Source organism: Rhinolophus hipposideros (assembly GCF_964194185.1).
Source record: "Rhinolophus hipposideros genome assembly, chromosome: 7".
Lineage (NCBI taxonomy): Eukaryota > Metazoa > Chordata > Mammalia > Chiroptera > Rhinolophidae > Rhinolophus > Rhinolophus hipposideros.
The window spans coordinates 11,489,554-11,514,635 of record NC_138053.1 but is presented as its reverse complement, the minus strand read 5'-3'; the positions used below and the strand labels follow the sequence as shown (position 1 = coordinate 11,514,635).

General features: G+C 36.0%; 1 protein-coding gene across 1 annotated transcript in view; it reads right to left on the bottom strand.

The window, feature by feature from the left end:
* FBN2 (fibrillin 2) overlaps positions 1 to 25,082 on the bottom strand; it is a 262,360-nt gene that overhangs the window by 115,521 nt on the left and 121,757 nt on the right. The window contains exons 8-9 of the mRNA XM_081054526.1: positions 13,868 to 13,993; positions 503 to 655 (exon numbers count right to left, since the gene is read on the bottom strand). Of these exons, the coding sequence (XP_080910652.1) occupies positions 503 to 655; positions 13,868 to 13,993 (279 nt within the window). The remainder of the gene's footprint in view (positions 1 to 502; positions 656 to 13,867; positions 13,994 to 25,082) is intronic.

Here is a 25,082-nt window from a genome sequence, read left to right as displayed (position 1 = left end):
ACAGCCTCAGTTATATGGCAGTTAATACAGCAAAGTGAATAAGAGGTATCTGCCTACCCTTTTATTCTTAGTTTTCAGGTCATTAGAAAAGAGGAAATATCTTCAAGGATTGGGACACTACAAGATAAAGATACTCCTGAAATAAAATGTAAATGAAGGTAGAACTTTGTTATTTAAACATACTCCAGCTCTGGAATGAAAGATCAGGAGGTGTTAAAACTGAATGGAAATATTGACATTTGAAATGATTTTAAAAAATATTTCCAAAAACACAAGCCATAATCAGCTCTCGGAAATGTTTTTGGTATTAATAAATTGGGTATAATCATAACTGATCCCAAACAAACAATGCCATCCTATCCCTCGCAAAAACATTCAAGTCATATTGAAGACAGTAAGAGGAACAGAAATAGGATCTGACTTCAAGGAGAAGAGTAAAGTACGCTGGTACTCATTCTCCTAATGCTGTGTATCCTGAAGAGACTAGCAGCAGACTGCTCACCAGAGCCTCTCACGGGACACGCTTCAGGAATGGTTCCAAGGCCCCAGCAGCGGCCAGGCTCACAGCAGCACTGCATTTTTGTCATTCTGCCCGGGAGCTCTTGTGCGCAGCGACCATTCACCAGGCCCGAGAAACATGTGCCTGTTCTTTGATCTGAACATGTGAAAATAAAACAGAAGGCATGGCAGAATTATCTCAGGTTCTTACATCAATCATTTCACATATGAGAAGAGGCTAAATGAAAGAAGTTGTTTTACTTAATCTCTATTTATTCTCTGAATTTCTACGACATTTATTCGTTCCTTTACTTATTTGCTGAGCAACCATCTATTGAGTACCTATGCCACACCACATCCCAGAGATACATAAATGGAAGGTGGCAAGCAGACATGAGCCCATCCTGCAGGGAGAAGCCGAGCCCAGACAGATCCAGAGCTTGAAGGGAAGAAACCACCCAGTCCCATCCTACATTCTCCAACCCCCAGCTGACCTGCAGACATGTACTACTGCTTGCCATTGAGATTTTTTCCGGTTGGTTGTTACATAGCAGTATCTGACAGATACAGGTCTGTTTTAGAAATTTTGATCGGAAGCAGCTCTTTGAGACAGTGACATCTGGGGAGAGACTTGAATAAAATGAGATCATGAACCACATAATTACCTGAAGGAAGAGCAGTTCAAAGAGAAAGAAGGGGATATGCTTGATGTGTGTGAAAAAACGGGTCAATGTGGCTGGAGAAGAGCACGTAATAGGGAGAGTGGGAGACTGAGCTCAGACAGATATCAAAGCTAGATCTCGTATAGCCCTGTAGAGCATTAGGGAAGGGCTTTGGGGTTTTATTTGGAATGCTGTAAGAGTCATAGGATGGTTTCAATTAGAGGAAGAACAATAGTTTACATTAAAAAAGTCTCTTTCGCCATTGACTGTAGTGAGCACAGGAAGACAAGTGAAGATGATACTGTAGACCCCCAGGGGAGAGATGAGGGTGGTCTGGATGGGGGTGATGGCAGTGAAGATGATGACAGTGGTCAGATGACAGACACACTCTGACAGTACAGCCAATGGGAACTTGCATGGGCATAGGGTATGAGAGAAAAGAGGAAATTTCTCAAGTTTCTGATTCACAACACAGATGGGGATATAGGATTAAAGGGCATAATACAGACTTTACTTTAAAATGTGTTATATTTGGAATATTGAATATATGAGCCTGGAATCCAGAGGAATGGTCAGGCTGAAGATACATACCTGTGAGATATCAGTACATACCTATATATACTGACATATACACCACTATATACTGATATACACACACACACAGTGGGGGTGCCAAAAATGTATATAAGTGGACATTGGTCAACCTTGCTCAAGCAGTAGTTTGCTATAATCAAAAGTGTCTGGACGCTGATGGAAACCACTTGGAGCACCTCCTGTAATTGCAGAAGTCAAACCTGACTTGTATTCATCTTTTGTTATGGGTATATATTGAGTATTACAATTTTAATACCGTTTTTTCCTTTCTTAAAATTTTTTGGCACCCTGTGTGTGTGTGTGTGTGTGTGTGTGTTTGTGTGTACTTCTGAATATATATATGTATGTATACGTGTGTATATATATATATACACACACACACACACATATATATATACGTATACATATAGATATAGATATATATATATATATATATGATGGTGTAAGCCATGAAATTGCAAGAGACATTTTTAAGAACTATGGGCAATGAGTTATATGTCAAATGGTGCTGAAAAATAAAGTAAGTGGAGATTCCGAACTAACCACTGGCTTGGCAGGAATGCTACATAGGAGTTTGTGCATTATCTTGCAGGATTGAGGGTAGAGAACTGACATGATCAAACGTGACTATAATAAAGGTCACTCTGGAAGCAGGGTAGAGAATGGATCAGAATGGCAGATGAAGGCTAGAAGACATCATCAGAAGACTACATAAAATGCAAAAAGTGCATAGGGATGAAATAATAGCATCTGTACACTCTGTGGGTTTATAACTGAAGCTGCCTTTATTGTAAGCAATGAAAGAAATTGTGAGCCTAATTCATTATCTTATTCAACTTTTATCAAGGTGCTAGCAAAGATATTTCATCTAAAACCACAAGAAGAAAGATGTACCACAACAATAAGGAGCTGCATATCAACAATGAAGATTAAACCATTAATTAAATAATTCCATTAAGAGGTAAAGTCTAAATGATTTGCACTAGATACAGAATTTAAAATAAATAAATAAATAATTAATAAATAAATAAAATCATATTATTTCCTCTACTGGTCCACAGTATACCTCAGGTTGCTTCTAAGCTATTATTAAAATAAATAAATTGGCTTTAAGATACTCCATGTAAGAATCAGAACACCTCACATTTCCCAAAAGAAACCCAGTATGTCCAGATGTCCCCAACTTACGATGGTTCCACTTACAATATTTTGACTTTAGGATGGTGTGAAAACGATACTCATTCAGTAGAAACTGTACTTCGAGTTTTGGTTTCAATCTTTCCCCGAGCTACAGATATGCAGTACGATACTCTCTCCTGATGCTGGGCAGCTGCAGAGAACTGCAGCTCCCAGCCAGCCACACAATCACCAGAGTACACAACAGATACTACACAGTGGACTGTTGCCAGTGTTTGTTTTTTTTTTTTTTTTTGGTTATTGTATTCTGAACACATTGAAGGTAGGCTAGGCTAAGCTATGATGTCCGTTAGGTTAAGTGTATTAAATGTATTCTCACCACACGATGTGTTTATCAGGACGTAACCTCACTGTATGTCGACGAGCATCTGTATTAAATTTGATGCAGCACACTTAAAGGCACTGGAGACATTTCATACACTTCACAAGTTGCGCCTGAACAGGCCGTCACTGGGAAGAGTTTCACAGGTAGGTTCCTATTCCCAAGAATGAGCCAGGAAAATAATTTTTGGAATATTAACTTCAGAAACCCAAAGTATCATATTCCTAGATTTGCTTGATTGCTATGCTCCTCAAGAACAGGGTGTAAATTAGGATAAGGAAGCCCTAAACTCTTAACAATAATCACTGTTATGAAACAGTACTACAAGGTCGGCTGAATTGTATTTATCTCTTCAAGGCTTCTGCAAGGAGGAGGCTGTACCATAAGCTTTGAAGAGAAAACAATGGCCTTGAATCAGGAGACTTAGATTTACATCAAAATTAACTTTGATTCTGCAACTATATTGAACTCTTCTTCGTCATGGAAAAGGGTGGGTGGATAAATAAAATAAAACAGTATGTTTATTTCTGTTGAAACGTTCTGTGTCTAGCAGAACGGTGGATTAGCTACCCCAATGTCTTTCCCAATAAAAGGATCCCAAGTAAAATATGAAAAATTATGTTAAAAAATACATCCCTTTGCTGGCATGAAGAAAGGGAAAAATAGAGTCTTAAAATGAAGGGAAAACAGGAACTTTAGGAGGTAGATACACAGCCAGGTTGCAGCTTCAGGGCTTCTGCGAAACTCTAGAGACTTTAAATTTCAACTCTGCTGGGTGGAGGTAAAAAAAAGAAATCTGTAACTCCAAGCTCTCCCTCACACAGACCCCCTTTGATGTCTCAGTTCATGTTAGGTTTGTGGTCTGAAGAATTTCAAAGGTGGAATATAATATAAAGATGTTCTCAGGTAGGGATACTCCATGCAACTGGCATAAGCTACTTTCACTAAGGACAAGTGTCAAATAATTTCCATAGATACCATGTTTCCCTGAAAATAAGACCTAGCTGGACCGTCAGCTCTAATGCGTCTTTTGGAGCAAAAATTAATATAAGACCCAGTCTTATTTTACTATAAGACCCAGTCTTATCTAACACGATATAAGACTGGGTCTTATATTAATATTTGCTCCAAAAGACGCAGTAGAGCTGATGGTCTGGCTAGGTCTTATTTTCAGGGAAACACCGTAAAGTTCCAAGAAAAAAAAAGAGGAGTAGGTAACAGGAAAATAAATAAGTAAATTAATAACACATAAAGAAACAAGGCTCAATGAACAAAAGTGACTTGAATAAACAGCAGATTTCAGATATTGGAATGGTCACACCAATTCTGACAATTATTAATTAATGATAAGTCAGTAAATATTAGTTAATAACTAAATTATATTTAAAATGTTTAAGCAATTAAAATCTAAAAATGTGAGCAGGGAAAAAGAGCCCATAAACAATGGAAGAACAGACTTAAAAAAATTCAATAAAACTTCTAAACGAAAATGATCATAACTGAAATAAAATGCTTAGTGAATATATTAAACAGGGTATTCCACATAGATGAAGAGAGAATTATTGAGCTGGAAAATATAGCTGAACATATTAATTTCAGTGTAGTTCAGAGAGACAAAGAGATGGAAAATGTTAAGTAGAGGTTAAGAAATATGGAGGTGAGCCTGAAACGGTAACATGTGTCTAATAGAAATATTAGAAAGAGGCAGTAAGAAGACTACAGCAGAGACAATATTTAACAGATACTGGCTTAGAACTTTCTGACGATGTTCCAAAAACCTGAAATCTAGGAATTCCAATAAATCCAAAGTGGGAAAAATAAAAAGAAATCCACAGCTTGTCATATCGCTGTGAAACCGCAGAACTTCAAAGGAAAAATGAAGATCTTAAAAACAGCTAGGAAAAGAAGACAGATTACCTGTTAAGGAATGATATCTGAACAACCACTGACTTCTTAATAGCACCAATAGATGCTAGAACACAATGGAATAGTATCTTCTGTACACTATGATAAAATAATTGTCCACTTAAAATTTTATACTCAAAGAAATCATCTTTCCAGAGAGTAAATGAAGTTCATTTTCAGGAAAACAAAAACAGAATTTTCTACCAAAAGGTTCTTGCTAAAGGAAATTTTAAAAGTGCTTTGGGCAAAAGGAAAATGATTTCAAATGGAAGGTTTGAAATGCATAAAGGAAAGACAAAAAATATTGTTAGATACCCAGGTAAAATCTAAACAAGCACTAAAATATCAGACAGTAATAAAAATGATTAATTTGTTGCAAAGAGAGAGTGATAATGGCTAGAATTTATTAAATTGGAAAAGGGACATCAAAGTGTAACTTCTCTAATATTCTCTTGTTGTTTAGATGTGGGTAAAAATACAGATTATTTTTAGATTTTAAGTTACATATACATCTTAAAACAGCTCGGATGAGCACTAAAACCACAGAAATAAAGTATGTAACTTTGGAACAACAGAGGGGAAAAAAATGGAGTATGGTGGAGGAAGGAAACCTGAAAGCAAGAAAGGAGAAAAAAATAACAACAAAAAAAAAAGCAAGTAGGAAGCACAAAGAAAATAATAGAAATAAAAACAAATATATCAATGACTATAGTACATACAAATAAATTTAAGTCGCAATTTAAAAGACAAAGATTTCATTCTGTGTAAAAACAATTTAGATTTAGACTGTTTAAAAGAGACATTTAAAGCATAAGGAAGCAGAAAATTGAGAGGAAAGGTATTTAACAGGCATATATTTAAACCTTCCACTCCCACTCACAAAATGTGATGCAAAATAATATATAAAATAGACCAAGAGAAAATATTTAGAAATAGACCATGAAGTAAAGAACCTGAGACAGTCAATACATACTGAAAAAAAGGTTCAATTTACCAGGAAAATATTTTAAGACATTCATCACCTTATAGCATCAAAATACATAAAATAAAAATTTAAAGCACCACATAGAGAAACTGAGAAATCTTCCGTCATAGTGGGATATTATACAACTCTTTCAGAAACTGATAAATACAGTAGAAAAAATTCAGTAGACACTGAGAAAATTTAAACAGTATAGTTAACAAGTTTGATCTAATGGGTATATCTATGCAACATTTGGAGAAAATACATCTTTTTCAAGCCCACATGGAAGATTTGCAAACAGAGAAACCCCTTACTCTTCTAAACAACTTGTGGATCAAACACAACAGCACACTGGAAATAAGGGAATATGTATACACACGAGAAAGTGCTCATCAGGAATCTAAGTATACTTGGGAATCTGCCATGATGCTGGGAGGGGTCCACAAATATCTCCTTACATTGTGTGAAACACACCTCAGATACGTAGGCACTACATGATTCCCACTTACGGAGACCCCACTTTGACTAATAAAATAGAAATTCATTTAAAATTATTACTTAATACCCAGTAGCTTTTTCACTGTGTAGATATTCAATTACCAACATGCATGGATCGGAAAACATTTTTGATGTTAAAGAGGGGTCTTTGAATTATACAGTTTGGAAACTTCTGGACAGTCTTATAATATGTACTGAAGGAAACTGGTGAGAGGGTGAAGGGGCAGAAAGAGAGGATTGGAAAGTAAATCATAACTTTTTTCATAAATTCCACAGTCTCTTTTAACACCATTGGGGAGTCAAACTATTTACCTCCAATCCTTTGAGTCAAAAACATACCAGGATGAGATATAGATGAGTGTAATGTGATGTCTCATAGTTAAGGTGTCCCCCAAAATATATTTCAAAAGCAAAACAGTGGCTAGGAGTTAGGTATTTGTTTTGCATATCTAAAACTGTCTGGTCCTTAGAAAGTACTGTGTTGAAAGGCATATGGTTCTCCCCTTTTTCTCGCCTTTTTCTGTCTGACTTATTTCGCTTAGCATAATAATCTCACTGATAATGTGGGATATAAAACTGAAAGCAACAAAAGAACAAGACAAACAAATAAAGAAACAAAAACTCATAAACATAGACAATAGTTTAGTGGTTACCAGAGGGTAAGGGGGAGGTGGAAGATGAGGGTAAGGGGGATTAAATATATGGTGATGAAAAGAGAACTGACTCTGGGTGGTGAATACATAATATGATGTATAGATGATGTATTACAGAATTGTACACCTGAAATGTATGTAACTTTACTAACCATTGTCACCCCAATAAACTTTAAAAAAAAGGAAAAGAAAATGCATCATATGGAAGAATATCTGAAATAAAAGAACACCCTGTAGAAATAAGTTGTCTAGGCACACCATTCCTTGACACAGAGAACTAGTATCATGGGCAAAGGCAGATGAAGCATATTTATTACACCATTAGGACAAGTCCTTCTAATGCTTGGTGTATGTTTAACTGTAGGACTGATATGGCATAGAAATAAAAACAAGTCTATTCCTCTAATAATCTCCTGTCACCCTCACTACAGTCCCAGAACAAAGTTTACATGAAGTGTTATTTAAAGCCACACTGAAAAAGAGGAAGCAATCCATCTCCTCTGATTAAACTATAAATCTATCTTGAAGCCAAATGGTACTATTATCAGAGTTTGTTTCATGGCTTGACATTTCGTCTAAACTTGATTGAAGAGAATGGTTAATTACACAATGTGATGAAAACTTGGTAAAATTTGGGGGTTGTACCTTGAAATAAATATGCCTCCTGTTGAATGAGCTTTTGCTTATTAAAAATGAAGGGTTCAGTCAGAAAACACCGATGAGGTAAGCTCAGGTCAGAATACTAGTGATAATAGGTGTTTGGTAAATAGCAACCACTGTCTCAGGTGTCATCCCGTGATCCTGGAGGCCTGTACCTGCTTCTTTAATGGGCTAGCGTCAACCTGGGTTCCCCTTGATTAACTCTGCAGATTCTTGCTATCCCTGAAATACCTTCATGTTGCCTTTATGTTTGCATTATACAAGACTAACTAGAACTAGGAACAATGAAAGAAAGGGAACCACTGTGGCTCTTAGGTTTACTTCCTCCTTTAAAATAGTGAAGTGTTTCTTCCACACTGTCTAGCCTTCTCTTTCTAGAATATTCTTTCTTAATTAAAATTACTATCCCTGTTCCTTTAATATGATTCTGAAGTTAAAACTAAAACACTATGTGGTATACTGTTTCACCCGTCTTCCCTATCCCACGTTAGTTAAACATCTTTAGGAGTTTTGGGTTGTCCTTTAAATGTTTTGTTGCAAATGCGCACATGCATATGTACGCACATGCATATGTACCCATCATCACATACAATTCTGCATAACAGCATATCTTGAGCATACTTCTATATCATTGTATCAAGACCTTCCTCATTTCCTTAAAACAGATTTTTCCCCATTGATTTTTGTCTCTGTCCTGCTCTAAAATCTTGGTGGGCTCTCACTGCTCTCAGGATCAACCTGAAACATGGTCTTTAGCATGGCAGTTAAGAACCTCAGCAACAGAATCTTTTTTTGTTTGTTATATATTCCTAAGAACTTGTCCATTTCTTCTCGGTTATTGAATTTGGTGGCGTATAGACATTCAGAGTATTTGCATGTGATCCTTTGTATTTCTGTGGTACCCATCCTAACTTCTCCACTTTTATCTCTGATTTTGCCTATTTGTGTGTTTCCTCTTTTCTCTTTAGTGAGTCTAGCCAGGGACTCAATTTTATTAATCTTTTCAAAGAACCAGCTCTTTGTTGTGTTAAGCGTTTTGATTGTCTTTTTGTTCTCTATTTCATTTAGTTCTGCTCTAAGTTTTACTGTATCCTTCCTTCTGCTGACTTTGGGTTTCATTTGTTCTTCTTTTTCCAGTTCTTTAAGATTTAATGTTAGGTTGTTTATTTGGATCTTACTCTCAACCCATCTTTCTCGTTTTATCTCAGCTCTCTTTCCTAGACACGCTCTTCTCACCATTCTGAGCCCCTTCAGATACTCTCGGCACCTGTAGTCTTACTCACACCTTTCTCCTTGCTTAGCGCACCCTTATTCCTCTGGGGAGCTCCCACCCATTTTTCATGATCGACATCATTTCCTCGACAATTTTCACTACAATAATGAGGCCTTTCTTTGTGACTTAGGGCATTTACTGCCTAAAAAATTATTTTGCAATGAATCACCCACTGCCTCAAACTTTCTCTTCTGTTATTACTTTTTATATTATGTTTTCGGGTTTTCTTTTCAAGAACACTCCAAGGCAGTATTTGTGCACTGAAACTTTCGTAAAGCTCAAGGAAGTGTGCTGTGATGTTGTGGCAACGTCACATTACGGTAAGGATTTCTAAGTGCTTCCTCTCTCGTTTTCTGAACTTCACTTGCTGCTGATTAGCGCTTTCCATCCCACTGCTTAGGGTCCCTGCTAGAGCTCTATGCACACAATAGCAGCGGGGACATTATCATGCATACAGAATTCGCTTGTCAATTCATTATTTACTCATGGCTGGCTGCCAGTCACTCTTCTCACCTGCCGTGTTTCCTGAAAACAAGAGCTAGCTGGACAATCAACTCTAATGCGTCTTTTGGAGCAAAAATGTAAGACCCAGTATTATATTATATTATATTATATTATATTAATTATATTATATTATATTATACCTGGTCTTACATTATAGTAAAATAAGACTGGGTCTTATATTAATTTTTGCTCCAAAAGATGCGTTAGAGCTGATTGTCCGGCTAGGTCTTATTTTTGGGGAAACACGGTATATTACAATGTGAACACTAGGTATTAATAATGCAATGTATATTACAATGACACTGAATTCCAAACTGACATAAAGGCCATTAAGTTGTGCTATTAAAAATGTTTCTAAAAAAGATAATTAGGTATGTTCCACTTTTTTTTAGAACTGACATATGTTAGTACTCTTAAAAAATAAAGCTGTTTCCTGGATATTTAAAAATCTTGATGGGACACACTAGATAAAATTAAATTAGGAATTTGACTTTTATATTTAGCATCAAATGAAATGGAAAAACTATCTTCTTTTATAAATAAAGTGCCCAGCTAGACTCTCCTACCATATGAAACTGTTTCCTACACATAAAAGAAAAAGGAAGTTTATTGATGCTTTATAGTGTAGTACAGACGCAGGATATTTTCGTTAACTAGAATAAAGAATTAGGGCAGCATTCAGCATATGCAGTTCTTAGAATAAAGTTGCGGATAACATGCAGTTTCATACTCAAGAAAGTTTTGAGTTTGTCCAACTCATTATTGTGAGCATATGTGTGGTTACAAAATAAATAGCCTGGAAATATCCATGGCATACATAATTCAATCATAAATAAATTCAATCTAAGAAAATACAGACTCAGATTTTTAAAAATCAAAGTCAAAGATCTCTTACACATTAACATGTTAGATTTATTTTGTTCTCCCATATGGAAAACACATACTTATTCCAAATGTAACACAGTTATTCAAAATAATTTTAAGCTGCTCACTTAATTTTAATATTGGTTTCATAATTTCCAAGAGTCATTCTCCATCCTTTGGGGTTTTCCTCTGTTCCTGGGTCAAGACGTTGATATTGAAATGAATGGGGACTGACGCTTAGCAGAGGACTCGTCATTCCTCATTCTCAGGAGCTCCAGCAGGCTCTCTGTTACCTCTGAGCACCCTGGATCTCCACTCAGTGCCACCACCTCATGGCCAGCAAGATGCCAAACAATGCAAAGCAGTTATTGATTGGCCTACTCATTTCAGAAACGATTTACAGAACCCAAACTTGTATACAAGGCACCACACAGACATAAAACTGCATAAGGCAGGACCTGATGGAACTCAGAGTCTGGTCAATGCGTAAGCCATAAGTACCTGTGACAATATAAGCCCAGAAATGAAGGAAATAAGAAATATTATGGGAGGGGCTGATAAATCTTGTCCAGCAAGAAAACGTGGGTTGGGTAGAAATCGCTATAAAGAAATGTGGTGTCTAATTTGGGACTTAAAAGATGTGTTGAGTTTAAACGAGCATAGAGGGGATATCAAGATGCTTCAGGTAGAGGGGATACTGTGCACAGAGGTCTGGAACTGAGCTCATGTATGGCAAAGAGAGAAATGGGAGTGCAGTGTCAGGTGGCCAGTGGTTAGAGATGAGTCCTGAATACAGTCTGGGTCGGGTTCAATAGGACTTTCAATACCCAGGAAAAGACTTAGGACTTTACATAGAGATGCAAGAGATATAGAGAGTTTATTATGATTTAGTGGAAACCAAATATCTGACATTGAAGAAAATCAACCTCAGTAAATCTTTAGGAGTCTTGATCTTGACGCTCTGAATGTGATGAAGCGTAGGACTCCTTTTCAATGCAAAATAAATAATCAATTAAATAAAAAAACAAACACAAGTTTTGTTTTACTAAAGAAAGACTTATCAATTTACGAAATCAAGTAGAAAGAAATAATTTAGAAATATGATATAAAGCAGTAACATGTGTTATGGAAAAGTCTGCCTTCTGACTAGTTTGCCTCTCTTCTTCGACTCCCCACCCGTATTCTAATTCAATGTCAACGGCCTTCAGTTATTCCACATTGCTTATCAAATAAAACACATACACCTTATTTGATATTTCCAGAACCTCAGGGTAATAACCTCACTTATTTCTCCAGTCACATTTCTTCTAGCCATTTTCTAGAATAGAAGCTTCCTGAAGCCATGACATCTAAACCAATGATGTTCAGCGATGACTCCTAAATTGGCATTTCTCCTAGAGTTGAGTCCATGCCTCTTTCAAGGTGATGATTGTGTCTGTGTGTGTGTATGTGTGTATACAGGCACACACACATTATTTTCCTGTACAGTTCAAGAAAATTAAGCCAACTGTAAGCAGTTCTACTAATTTTCAATTCTCATAGCTGTTGAATTATGTTAAATGAATCAGACTTATTATGCAGTGAGCCAATTGGCAACATTGACCCTAACAATAGTTAATTTGCTCAGTTTTACAGACTTAACATGTCACTAAAAATGTTTTACCTAATGTAAGGCAGAAACTCTGATTCATTCACAAAGGACAAACAATTGTCATTCAAATCTCATCGTTTTCAGATGGGAAAGGGAGGCTCCCAAAGGGCACACTGCTTCCCCAAACAGACTGTCAGCATGATGGCAGAAAAACCACTCCCTGGAGACCTTGCTCTCTAGGCAGAGGGTCTGTGCCACCTCAAGGAGGCAGTGGAGGGTCATCGTAACAGGAGTAACAGGCAGGAGTCAGAGAGATCTGGATTCAAACCCTAGCTCCAATTATTGGCCCTGTAATAATGTGAACGTCACCTTACCTCTCTACCCTTCAGGTCCTTCATCTATAAATGTGAATAATTAATTGTTCCTATCACTCAGGGCTATTTTAAGGATTATAAAGCATAATATATGGGTCCAGTGCAGGCATATTCTCCTCCTCCTCCTCCTAACAATAATAATAATAATAATAATAACAACAATACTAATCATGAGGAATATTTTATTGAACATTTACTAGGAGAAATTGAAGTACAGAGAGGTCAGCAGCTTGTCCAAGGCCCCAAAGCTCTGAGATAATGAGGCAATGTAGACACCCAGTTCGTGTTTCATAAGCTGTCATTGTTATTTTTACTATCACTCCCACTGTTTCTTTTATTACTGCTATTGTATTCTTCCACTACTATTTGTGATGGCAAGATAGCATGCTAAAGGCAGGATCTACATCGCTTTTGTTTAGGGGCAGATGGCTAAAACTAGCATAAACTGGCATATCGGTACATTTTATCAAACGGATTCAGGCCACACAGCCCTTTTGTGTGTGGGACAGAACTTCTAGCTTCCATCCCTGACTCTGCATTTCCATCTCATCAACCCAGATCACTTGGACGCTGACCTCAGGATCGACAGAGGCCTGGCAGTTAGTTGCTGACATACACTTTCAGTGGGAAAGGGAGACTGTCACCATCCGGGTGACCATCCTCTAGTGAACGAAGCAACTCTATTTTGGGGTGCTGGTTTAATTCTTCAAATTCCCATATCCCATGACTCTTTAGTAACCTAAAGTCTAAGCCTTGCTCAATAATGGATGACCTACCCATGACCGGAAAGCACTGTTCCATCTTTCTAAATGAAGGAGAACATACAAATATATTTGGTGTTAATTTGAATATGCTTAAAGAACAAAGTTAAAGGTGTCAATTTCTTTTCTGTAATGACTATTTTCACTAGAATAAACAAGGTCAAAGTATACAAAACAGTGACTACATTCATGATTCAGAGCAATAAAACAACCTTTGATGGCTACAGTCTGTCTCTAAAGCAGATTTTTGGAAATCTTTCTCTTGTCTTTGTATCTCTAATGCTGAGTAAGAGCAACGTCTTGAGAAAGTTTTCATTTCCCGAATGACTCTGACAACATAAAACAAACCCAGATGGCTGCTGAAACTGAAGTCTCTGCAAAGAGCACCTCGTCTATCAGTCCCTCAATAGTGGTACCGTTTATTGTAAACAACTCTTTCAGCCATTTTCTCAATAGTTTTATAATCGCTGCCATCTTCATACCTGATTGGGCTGTTCTGTCATTATGAAGAAGCAGTGTATTGTGCCTTCAAAAATACAAGGCTTACCGATGCACCGAGAGCCATCTGTTGAGGTCACATATCCACGTGGACAAATGCAAAAATAGCTTCCCACGGTGTTGGAACATTCACCAGTTTCACATATCCCAGGAATGACGCTGCACTCATCGATGTCTAATCAAGGGAAGAAGGAGAAGACGATTGAGATAGGCCTTCAGTAAATAGCTTTTAAAAGGGATTAAAAAAAAAGTATGAGAACACTCATGGTTGATTAGGTCAGATCACATAACCCTCAAGATACTCTTGTTTCAGGCCCTAAAGAATTTCTCACACATATCTATGGGAACTCAGATGAAAGTCAACTCCCATGGCAGGAAAACAAGGCCAACTAAAGCAAAACTCTATATCCTCCCCCCCACCCAACGCAATTTAAATTGGAAATAAGTAAAGATGTCATTATTTCAGTTTCCACTCTACATCAATTAGGAATTATCCTACTACAACCTTTAAAAAAACACCTATAGGGATTATATTTTAAAATATGGAATAGCTACATTTAAAAATAATTTTCACACATTATTTGAACCAATGGAAGGTGGCAAATGCTTTATTTTTTTCTCTTTGGCTTCAGGAAATGTTTTTGTACTTACATCTGAATACGGGTATATTTGACATTCTGGGAATTAACTTCAAATCTAAAATAATACAGAAACATGGCACAGGGCAAACCTGGGAGGCTTTGGGAGGTGTCCAGTTTTCCTATTGTACCTCCCGGCACTTATTCATTCAGCTTACTCAATGCTGGGACTAGTCTATTCCCTTGCACATTAATGAAAGGTCTGCTTTCTTTTATACTTTCCCTAAAGCAGGAAAGCTGGCCATTTATATAAGCTGTAATGTACTTTTCTTCTAGTTCAATAAACAGAGGGAGGAGGTGGAAAGTCAAACAAAGCTACAATTAGGTACACTGGGAGCTAATTGCTAATACATTTGAAAGGAAATGAACCATTGTGAGGAAAATCCAGCAGTGGATGCTGGAAGTTGGCTCTCCCCAACATAGACCAGTGAATACAGGCTCCAATTATAAAAACGTCAAACAGATTAATTACTGAAATGTGAATCTGAGCATTTAGTTTCTTTTTAGCTGCATTTATTTTTTATAAATGTATCAATTTATAAAAAACACAGGGAAAAATGATATGGTAAATACAAGAAAAAAAACTTTAACCCTCACAATTAAAAAAATAGTTGGCAATGCCTTCTTGAATTCCTCTGTTGATCTATTCATTCTTTTCTTTTCCATTTATTCTGACAAGTTACTCTTGCCTATGAGCTGTACCATGAAATAACTATATGCTTGTGTGTCTTCTTGGAATATTCATATAAAAAATGTTGCCAGATTCAGACATTCTCTGAAATAATATCTTCATTTGAGGCTTAACAGTTAGCCACTGAAGGCACAGTTGTACAAATCAAAATCTACCAATTCCCCAAGAGAGATCAGAATTCTAACATGAATTGACTACATGAGGAGTGAATACATAATGTGGTGAGTTACCATCAGACTTAATCCAACAAAATGAAACCATATGTGCAAAATTAGGACCTGTTGCATCTTGTGTAGCTATCTTAGCGCAGTGCATTGTAATAAAACTGAACGTGGGTTCAGAAGAGAAAGGAAACGACAACAGCTGGACTGTGATCATCAAATAAATCGATCAATCACTTCTGGATAAGGAAGAGACAAAAAAAAAAAAAAAGAGAGAGAAGAGCAAAGTACAGCAACAAGAAGTACAAAAGTGAAGGACCTTTTAACAACTTGCCTTCTGATCCTCTTACATCTAAAGTTATACCAACAATCAAAGCACTTATGGGACCCAGAATTGATCCAAACTCTTAAAAATTAGGAACTTAAGTCTTTCATTTAGGCATTAACTCTTATTTCCAGGCATTTCCTTCCATAATAAAGAACTTCTTTGTGCTCTACTTCCAAATACCCTTCCGGACAACAAAAAGGGTACAAAATTGAAAGACGTTTGATATTTTTCTTTTTTAAGGAAAAAAAATCTGGAACATAGAAGAACACATGGAATGATATTAAATTTGTGGTTTTTGCATTAAATATTTTATTGTATAAAAGCTCCATGTTTCACAATTCTCCTTAGAATTAAATAGAAACTTGAAAAGTTTAGTTTCAAAATAATTATATGTAAAAGGCTTTCAGTAAAGTATTGAAGAATTCTATATGAAAAATAAGAATGTTTTCCATTTATTTTTGGGCTAGACTTAGCCCCAGATTTTAAAAATTAAAACATTTGGTGCTTTTTTTCTTTTTTTTACTGTATTTCAGTATAGTCATGCCCAATATTTATCCATCAATTTAAATTTAAATTTAGCATTAACATTTATGTTCAGAAAGATGTATGCATTTAGCTCTTTTGTAGTATTAGTTCTTCAAGACCATATGTCATAATCAGATTTGGAAGTGTTGTGTTCTTAAATATAAAGTGTGTATTGCCTAGGTGTAACAAGTGCATCTAAATCTATTCAGGGGAAAAGGCAGTCTTAACAGTGGAAACTGTTTTCATTCATGCTCTACACACCTAATGCGCCTCCACCCACCTCCCCTTGAAAAATTTTTAACAAGTTTATGTATCAGTTTGGAGGTTTTGATCTGCAAGTATCTGAAAAACTGATCCAAACTGACCTAAACCAGAAATGTTATAGCTTGCATATCTGGAAGTCCAGAGGGTCATGGACTTCAGGATTGATTTAAGCCAGTCTCTTGCTCACTTTCTATGAGATATGCTCAGTGATGTCCTCCTCTATACTTTGATTTCCTTAGGCTGCGTTCCCTGATGGGGGCAAAATGGCTGCAGCAGTTCTAGGTTAGACCTCCGACTGGAACATCTAGCGGGATAGAGAGTGTCTCTTCCTGTAGTTCTCTCCTAAGAGGGAGAAAACTTTTTTCCAAGGAGCACCAAGCAAATCTCCCCTTTTTAATGTCCTGAATTGAGTCACACGCCAATTTTTGAAGGACTTCTCCAGCTATGACAATGTGTTGAATGTCATGGGCCCAGAGTCTTGAACCAATTATGGTGGCAAGTGGAATGCAGCTAGCTTTAGATTAATAAAAAAAATAATAATAATAATAAATAAATAATAAATAAATAAATAAATAAAGCAAAAAATAGCATGGGTGAATGCATCTGAAAATATGGCACAGTTGAAGAATGCAAAGTACACCAAAACGGTTAGAAAACTGATAGAACATAAACTTAATTGTCAAGCCATATGCTGAATCGTGGAGAGCCTCCCTGAGGACTTTGGTTTTTATTCTGAGGTGATTAATGATATCTATGAAGGAGTTTAGGTGAAACAGGAGCATTAGACATGCAAATCAATATTTCAGAAAGACATTCTTTGTGTTTAATGTGGATAGATAAGAAACAGTCCAATGATAAATGACGAGAGCTTGAAATAGGCTTTATGATGAAGAAGAGAACACATATTCAGTTGATATCTGCAGGGAAAGATCGACATGACTTTGCCACTGGACAAATATCTCCGACTTCTAGCTTGATTGACAAGGAAGGTGATGATAGTGATATTAACAGAGAATGGGACACAGAGGGAAGAACACATTTGGAGGGTAAGTTGAGTGTGGGACATTTTGAACTTGAGATGTTTGAGAGAAACGGGCAGAAATTCTAACTACACAGCTAAAAAATTGAAACTCAGAAAAGACATAAGGTGTGAAGATATACATTTGTGGTTTATCACCAACTCCATAAATTGCATTTTGAAGTTGTAACAATAGATAAGATCTCCAAAGAAGACACGAAAATGAGAAGAGCTGAACTTAAGGAAGGAACTCTGAGAACTGCCACCCATCTAATGGAGAGTCCAAGGAAAAACAGCCAGTATAGGAGGCTGGGAAAAAACAGATCAGGGAGATTAAGAGGAGTATGATGAATGGAGGCTAAGGGAGAACACTGTCAAAAAGGAGGGGGCTTTTAAGTGTGCCATGGAAGGGTAAAGAAAGAAAAGGACTGGAAAGTGTTAGGTAACTTAAAGAGGCTGAACACAGGTTTTTTGAAAAAGAAAACTACATCTAAGCAAAACCATCTGACAGATTTTTGACTGCCAAAACCACATAACCTCATATTTGTCAACCAACATTTACAACATTTACTGTAAATCTTACTCTAAGCAGAATATAATGAATAATTTGGTAAGTAGTGCTAAGTGTGATCTCAGATATCACTGAATTCTAAGAACATTGCTCTAGAGATTCTGTCAATTCCAATATGTACATGTCATACATAAAAGCAGTCCATGTAACAATTATGTTACAGAAACTTAGAACAAATTAAACAAGAAATTTTGTTTTAAAAAAAGTGTTTTTACAATATTTTCTTTCCATCCATGCCAAGGAACTGTATGTGTTTGGCCCACTCTGTGTAATTTTTTTTGGTATAAAATAGTATATATCTGTTTTACATTGAATTTCGATTCATTAATACATTGTTAGAAATTAGAAAAATGTGTGACTAAATTTTAAATGCAATAAATTGCTAACCATTTCAAGCTTTTATAAGGATAATGGCATTATCAAAATGATTAAACAAGTTGTAACGGAAAATTAATGTTTTCTTTCCCCTTTTCAGATTTTGAAACATGGTGTGTACCAATCGTACTCAGAATTTCATTGAATATTTATAGACAACTTTATTTAAATATAATAATTGTGTGGGAATACAATTTGCCTACTTAAACTATAAAATTCAGTGGTTTTCAGTATATTTACAGGGTTGTGGAACTATCACTACAACCTAATCTGAGAACATTTTCATCCCTCCATAAGTAATTCCATCCCATTATCAGTCACTCTTCCTCCCTCCCTTCAAGCCTTAGACAGTCATTAATCTATAAATAATAGATCTATAACTAATAATAACTAATCTCTCTATATAGACTTGTCTGTTCTAAACATTTAATATAAATGGAGTCATAAAACATGATCTTTCATGACTGGCTTCATTCACTTAGCCTAATGCTTTGAAGGTCCATCCATATTGTGACATTTATCAGTACTTCACTTCTTTTAATTGCTGAACGATATTCCATTGTATGGATGTACCACATTTTATTTATCCACTCATCATTTGATGTATATGTGAGTTGTTCCTATTTGGGGGCTATTAGGAATAAAGCTGTTATGAACATTTGTGTACTAGTTTTGTGTTTTCATCTCACTTGGGCAAATATATTCTTAGAAGTGAAACTGCTGAGTCATATAGTAACTCTATGTTTAATTTCTTAAGGAACTGCCAAATTGTTTTCCAAAGCATCTGTAATATTTTACATTCTCACTAGCAATGTACGGAGATTTCCATTTCTCCACATCCTTGCCAACACATATTCTTTTTTATTTTAAATAGTGGTGTGAAGTGGTATCACACTGTAGTTTTGGTTTGCATTTCTTTAGTAACTAACGATGTTGAGCACATTTTCATGAGCTTATTGGCCTTTTATATATTTTCTTTACAGAATACCCATTCATTATTTGCCCAGTTTGTAACTGAGTTATTTGTCTTTTTATAATTTTTATAATTGAGTTGTAAGAGTTCTATATCTCTATATCATATACAAATTCAATTTGTATATGAATTTCCACGTTAACCTTAGGATTTGATTGTCAATTTCTGCAAAAAGAAACACAAGTTGAGATTTTGACAAGGATCGTGTCACATCTATAGATCAATTTGGGAAGTACTGCCATCTTAATATTAAGTTTTCTGGTCTAGAACATGGGATGTCTTTCCATTTATTTAGATCTTCTTTCATTTCTTTCAACAAGGTTTTGTAACTTTAAGTGTGAAATGCTTTCACTTCCTTTGTTAAATATTCCTAAGCATGTTATTGTTTTTGATCCTATCGTAAATGAAATTATTTTCTTAGTTTCATTTTCAGAATGTTCACTGCTAGTGTATGGAAATAGAATTCATTTTTATGTATTGATATTGTATACCAGCAACCTGGCTAAACTCATTTAGTGGATTGAATAGCTTTTTAGAGGATACCTTCTTCATTTTTTAGTGGATACCTTAATCACTTTAGTTAATCCCTTATCCACTAAAGGCATGTCATCTGCAAGTAGGTAATTTTACTTCTTCTTTTCTAAACTGGATACTTTTAATTTCCTTTTCTTGCCTAATTGTCCTAACTAGAATCTCTAGAACAATGTTGAATAGAAATTTTGAGAGTGAACATTTGTTTTGTTCTTGATCTTAGAGGAAGCATTCATTCTTTTGCCCGTATATATGATGTTAGCTGTAGCTTTTCATAAATGCTCTATTAGGTTGAGGATGTGCCTTTCTATTCCTAATTTGTTGATCATTTTTATTACGAAAGGGTGTCAGATTATTTTCAAATGTTTTTTTCTGCATCTAATGAGATGATTGCATGGTTTTTGTCCTTTACTCTTATATATTATTACATTACTTGATTTTCAGATACTGAACAAACCTTGCATTCCTGGAATAAGTCTTAACTGATAATGATGCATAATCCCCTTTGTATGTGGCTGGAATTGGTGTGCTGATATTTTATTGAAGATATTCACATCTACATTCATAAAAGATATTAATTTATAGTTTTCTTTTCTGCTATTTTATTTGCCTGGTTTTGATATCGTGGTGATACTGTCCTCAGAGAATGAGATGGGAAGCATTCCTACCTCCTCTATTTTGGAGAAGAGTTTATGACAGATTGGTATTAATTTATCTTTGAATGTTTGGTAGACTTTACTATTGAAGCCAGCTGGGCCTGGGATTTTCTTTCTTTGTGGAAAATTTTTAAATTGCTAATTCAATCTCTTACTTATTACATCATGTTTATAATGTATTGTTATAACCAACTCAGATTTCTATTTCCTCTAGAGTCAGTTTTGGTAGTTTGTGTCTAGGAATTTGTACTTTTTGTTTAAGTTATCTAATTTAGTGGCATAGAGTTGTTCATAATATTACTTTATAATCACTTCTACATGTCAGTAGTGATGGTCCTTCTTTCATTTTTGATTAATAACTTGAGTCTTCCCTCTTTTTTGTTGTTCAGGCTAAAGGATTATTGATTTTGTTGATCTTTTCAAACAACCAACTGTTGGTTTTGTTGACATTCTCTATTGTTTTCTAAGCTTGACTTTACTTATTTCCACCCTAGTATTTATTGTTGTCTTCCTTCTGCTTGCTTTGATTTGAATTTATCATTCTTTTATTTCTTAAAGGGGAAAATCGGGTTACTGACTTGAGATTTTTCTTTTTAATATAGATGTTTACAGCTATAGATTTCCCTCTAAGGACTGCTTTAAATAAACTGCACAAATTTTGCATGTTTTGTGTTTGTTTTCATTCATCTCAAATTATTTTCTAATTTCCCTGTGATTCTTCTTTATAACCAATAACAATTGGTTATTTAGGAGTCTGTTACTTAATTTCCACATATTTATAAATTTTTCAAACTTCCTTCTGTTCATTTAATTCCATGTGGTTGGTTGGAGGACATCCTTTGTGTGATTTCAATCCTTCTAAATTTATTGAGCTTGTTTTATGATCTAGCATATGGTCTATCTGGATAATGTTCGGTGTGCATTTGAAAAATGTGTATATTCTGCCGGTGCTGGGTATTCTTTACATTTCTGAGAGATATAATTACTTCATAGTGTTATTCAGTGTTCTGTTTCCTTGTTGATCTCCTGCTAGTTGTTGTATTAATTTTATCCATTAATGAAAGGGGGTTATTGAATGCTCCACCATTATAGATAATTTGTCTCTTTCTCCCTTCAATTCTGTCAGTTTTGCTTCATATGTTTGAGGATCTGTTGTTAGGGGATATATGTTTTAATAACCATTATAAAACTCTGATGGATTAATTCTTTTATCATTATGAAATGGCCCCATCTCTACAAACATTTTTTATTTAAAGTCTATTTTGTCTGACAATAATTTAGCCATTCTAGCTGGTGGTCATTTGCATATCTTTTTCCATCTTTTAGTCTTCAACCTATCTATATTTTCTATTCTAAAGTATGTTTCTGTAAACTGCACAACATACTTATTGGTCAAATGTTGTGTTTAAGGCCCCTTAGCCAGTTAGAGCTTTACCCTTTACTGTTGGATGTGTATGTGGCTTAGAGGCTGCTATCGCTGCACATAATTTCTAACTGCCAGGAATGACTGTGCTATTATTTGTAAGCCTGGCCCCCTAGAAGTCACCCCTGGGTCAAAGTAGCTTAATTATCCAATGTTTGGTCAGCAGTTGTGTTTAAGCTCTTTGTGCCAGTGAAGCTTCTGCCTGTGTTGACAGGTCTGTGTGTGGCTTGAGGAATGCTTTCAAGTCTGTCACACATCCTACTCTGATTACTCCTGAGTGGGTGTAGCCTACCCTTCTCAAACCTCAGAGTTGACTGTGCTCCTAGGAGGGCTCTTCTGGACTGTCTCTCTAATTCTCTCTATTAAGTCTCTGGCTATTCTGCTGTTTTGTTTGAATCTTGGAGAGACTAACCTCCTTCTAATCGCTTTCCACTAAAATTTTGACCATATTTGACCTTAGACATGGAGTGCCCTTAGACATGGAGTTCTCTAGTCTTAGTTGCAGATAAAGTCATTCTCTCAGGAAGAGCTGAGGGGTTCTTAATTCTCTGGTCTGCCTTTCCTCTAGACAATCCAGTGATGCTGCGGGCGGAATCTCATTTTACCTAGAGTGATGCCTCTGCTCTGCCGGAGGTACTGGGGGAAGGAGATTGGCAGGGCCTGGTATGCTCAGTGTATCTCTCCCTGAGTGGAACCTCTGCTCTACGAGCAAGCTAGAGTTGGGGTCTTTGGATAACCATGATGCTTGGTCTGTTGCACCTGCAATAGAGCTCTGTGGGTGGGGAAGGAAGAGAATCTTCTCTGTGGTTCCCATCTGGATTACAGCTCCTGCAAATGGACGGGGTAGGGAAAGGAATGAGAAACAGTGGGAGCATGGCCCTCCCATGGCGAAACGATAGTCCCAGTGTGGTAGCTGGGAGAGGAGGTTGGCCCCCGTCTTCCTGGCTGCATCCACATGGATTAGAGCACCCACCCAGGTAGAGCTTCTGGAATACACAGGTGAGTGGTGGTAGAAAGGGGACAAGTTGTGGCCCAAACACTGTTTGACTTTTGCTGTTCTTACCAAGATTTAGTAGATTTTCTTGAATTAATATCTCTCTATTTGCTGTAGGCCTTTAGGAGAATTTCAGGGGCTTAAAATTATTGAGGGGTGTGTGTATGTGTGTGTGTGTGTGTGTCTGTGTGTCTCTGTGTGTGTGTGTGTGTGTGTGTGTGTGTGTTGTCCTAAATAAATTTCATCAAATTCTTATTTTGCTGGGGACAGGGTCTACTGAAGTCCTTAGTTTATCATTATGAAAGCCCTGCCCTCTATGCCATATGCTTTTTCACTTAATTCAGGATTTCTAATTTAGTATGAACCATGAACCATTGGAGATCTTACTTATTACATTATTATTATAATCAAGAAAGTTGATGTATTATCTTATTCAGACGTGCCAATTAACATGCAGCCATTTTTCTGTTATATACAATTTGTCAGGAGGTAGGCATATATAATCTTTAGGATATTCCAGTGATTATTTTTCCATAGAGTATAAGAGTATAGATCATGTCTGGTAAGAATAGTTGTGAAATTTCTGAATTATCCTTCTGTTTTACCTTCAGCTCTAAGTGGTAAATATAAGCTCTGTTCTATGCCTTGATCAAAAGTATTTTTACAGAAAATGGTTGAATCAGACTAAAATTTAAACACATGGAAAATTTAGCTCACTGATTATAACTAATAAAAATGTGTAATTTCTTAAACATAATTTGTTTGAAATAATAATGAACATGCTATTCATTCTTTAAAACTTTCAACTTTCTTTAAATATCAAATAATCAGACTTTAATTGGGCACCTACTATTCATTTATGAGCTTATTAAATAATTGCTGACTAAAGGCCTTCAGTTTGTCACATACCACGTACTAACTACACATAATCTCTAACCTCCATGAATTTGTAATCTATTATGGTAAGTAGATAAATGTGAAACAAGGTCCAAATAAGAGATGACTAACAATGTCATCTCAATTCAATTATGAGAACTGGGAGGACAGTAGTTGATAAAGAACTCCAAAGAATGTGGTAGAGAGATTCAACCTGCAGAGAAGATGGCAGAGGTTGTTCCAGAGAGAGGACCTACTACGTATGAGCCAAAGGATGGAGGTGGCCAATAGAAAAGTATGGATGAGTAATGAAAGTTTCCCATGAGCTGAGGGTATTTATAAGGGTATTTACAAGAAATACCCTTATAGGGTATTTATACCTTAAAGGGTATTTATAAGAAAAATACAACTAGAAAGTTAGAATGCCGTTCTCAGAACAGACTCACAGACCAGTGGAACAGAATTGAGAACTCAGAAATAAACCCACATAAATACAGACGGATAATTTTCAACAAAGAAGCCAAAAACATACAATGGGGAAAAGATAGTCTCTTCAACAAACGGTGCTGGGAGAACTGGAAAGTCAAATGCAAAAGAATGGAACTAGACTGCTATCTATCACTGTGTACCAAAATTAACTCAAAATGGATCATAAGACCTGAAAAAATAAAATGCATAGAAGAAAACATAGGTACTAAACTTAGGGACCTTGGGTTCAAAGAGCATATTATAAATTTGACTTCAAAGATAAGGGAAGTAAAAGCTAAAATAAATAAATGGGACTATATCAAACTTAAAAACTTCTGCACAGCAAAAGAAACCATCGACAAAATAAAGAGGCAACCAACTGAATGGGAGAAGATTTTTGCAAACAACGCCTCTGATAAAAGGCTAATATCTAAAATATATAAGCAACTCATACAACTCAACAAGAAAAAGACAAACAAACAATCCAATTGAAAAATGGATGAAGAGACATTTCTCCAAAGAAGACATACAAATAGCCAATAGACACACGAAAAAATGTTCAACATCACTAATCATCAGAGAAATGCAAATAAAAACCACAATGAGATATCACCTCACCCCAGTCAGAATGGCTATCATCAACAAGACAAATAATAAGTGTTGGAGAGGCTGTGGAGAAAAAGGAACCCTCATACTCTGTTGGTGGGAATGCAGACTGGTTCAGCCACTATGGAAGGCAGTGTGGACGTTCCTCAAAAAATTACGAATAGAA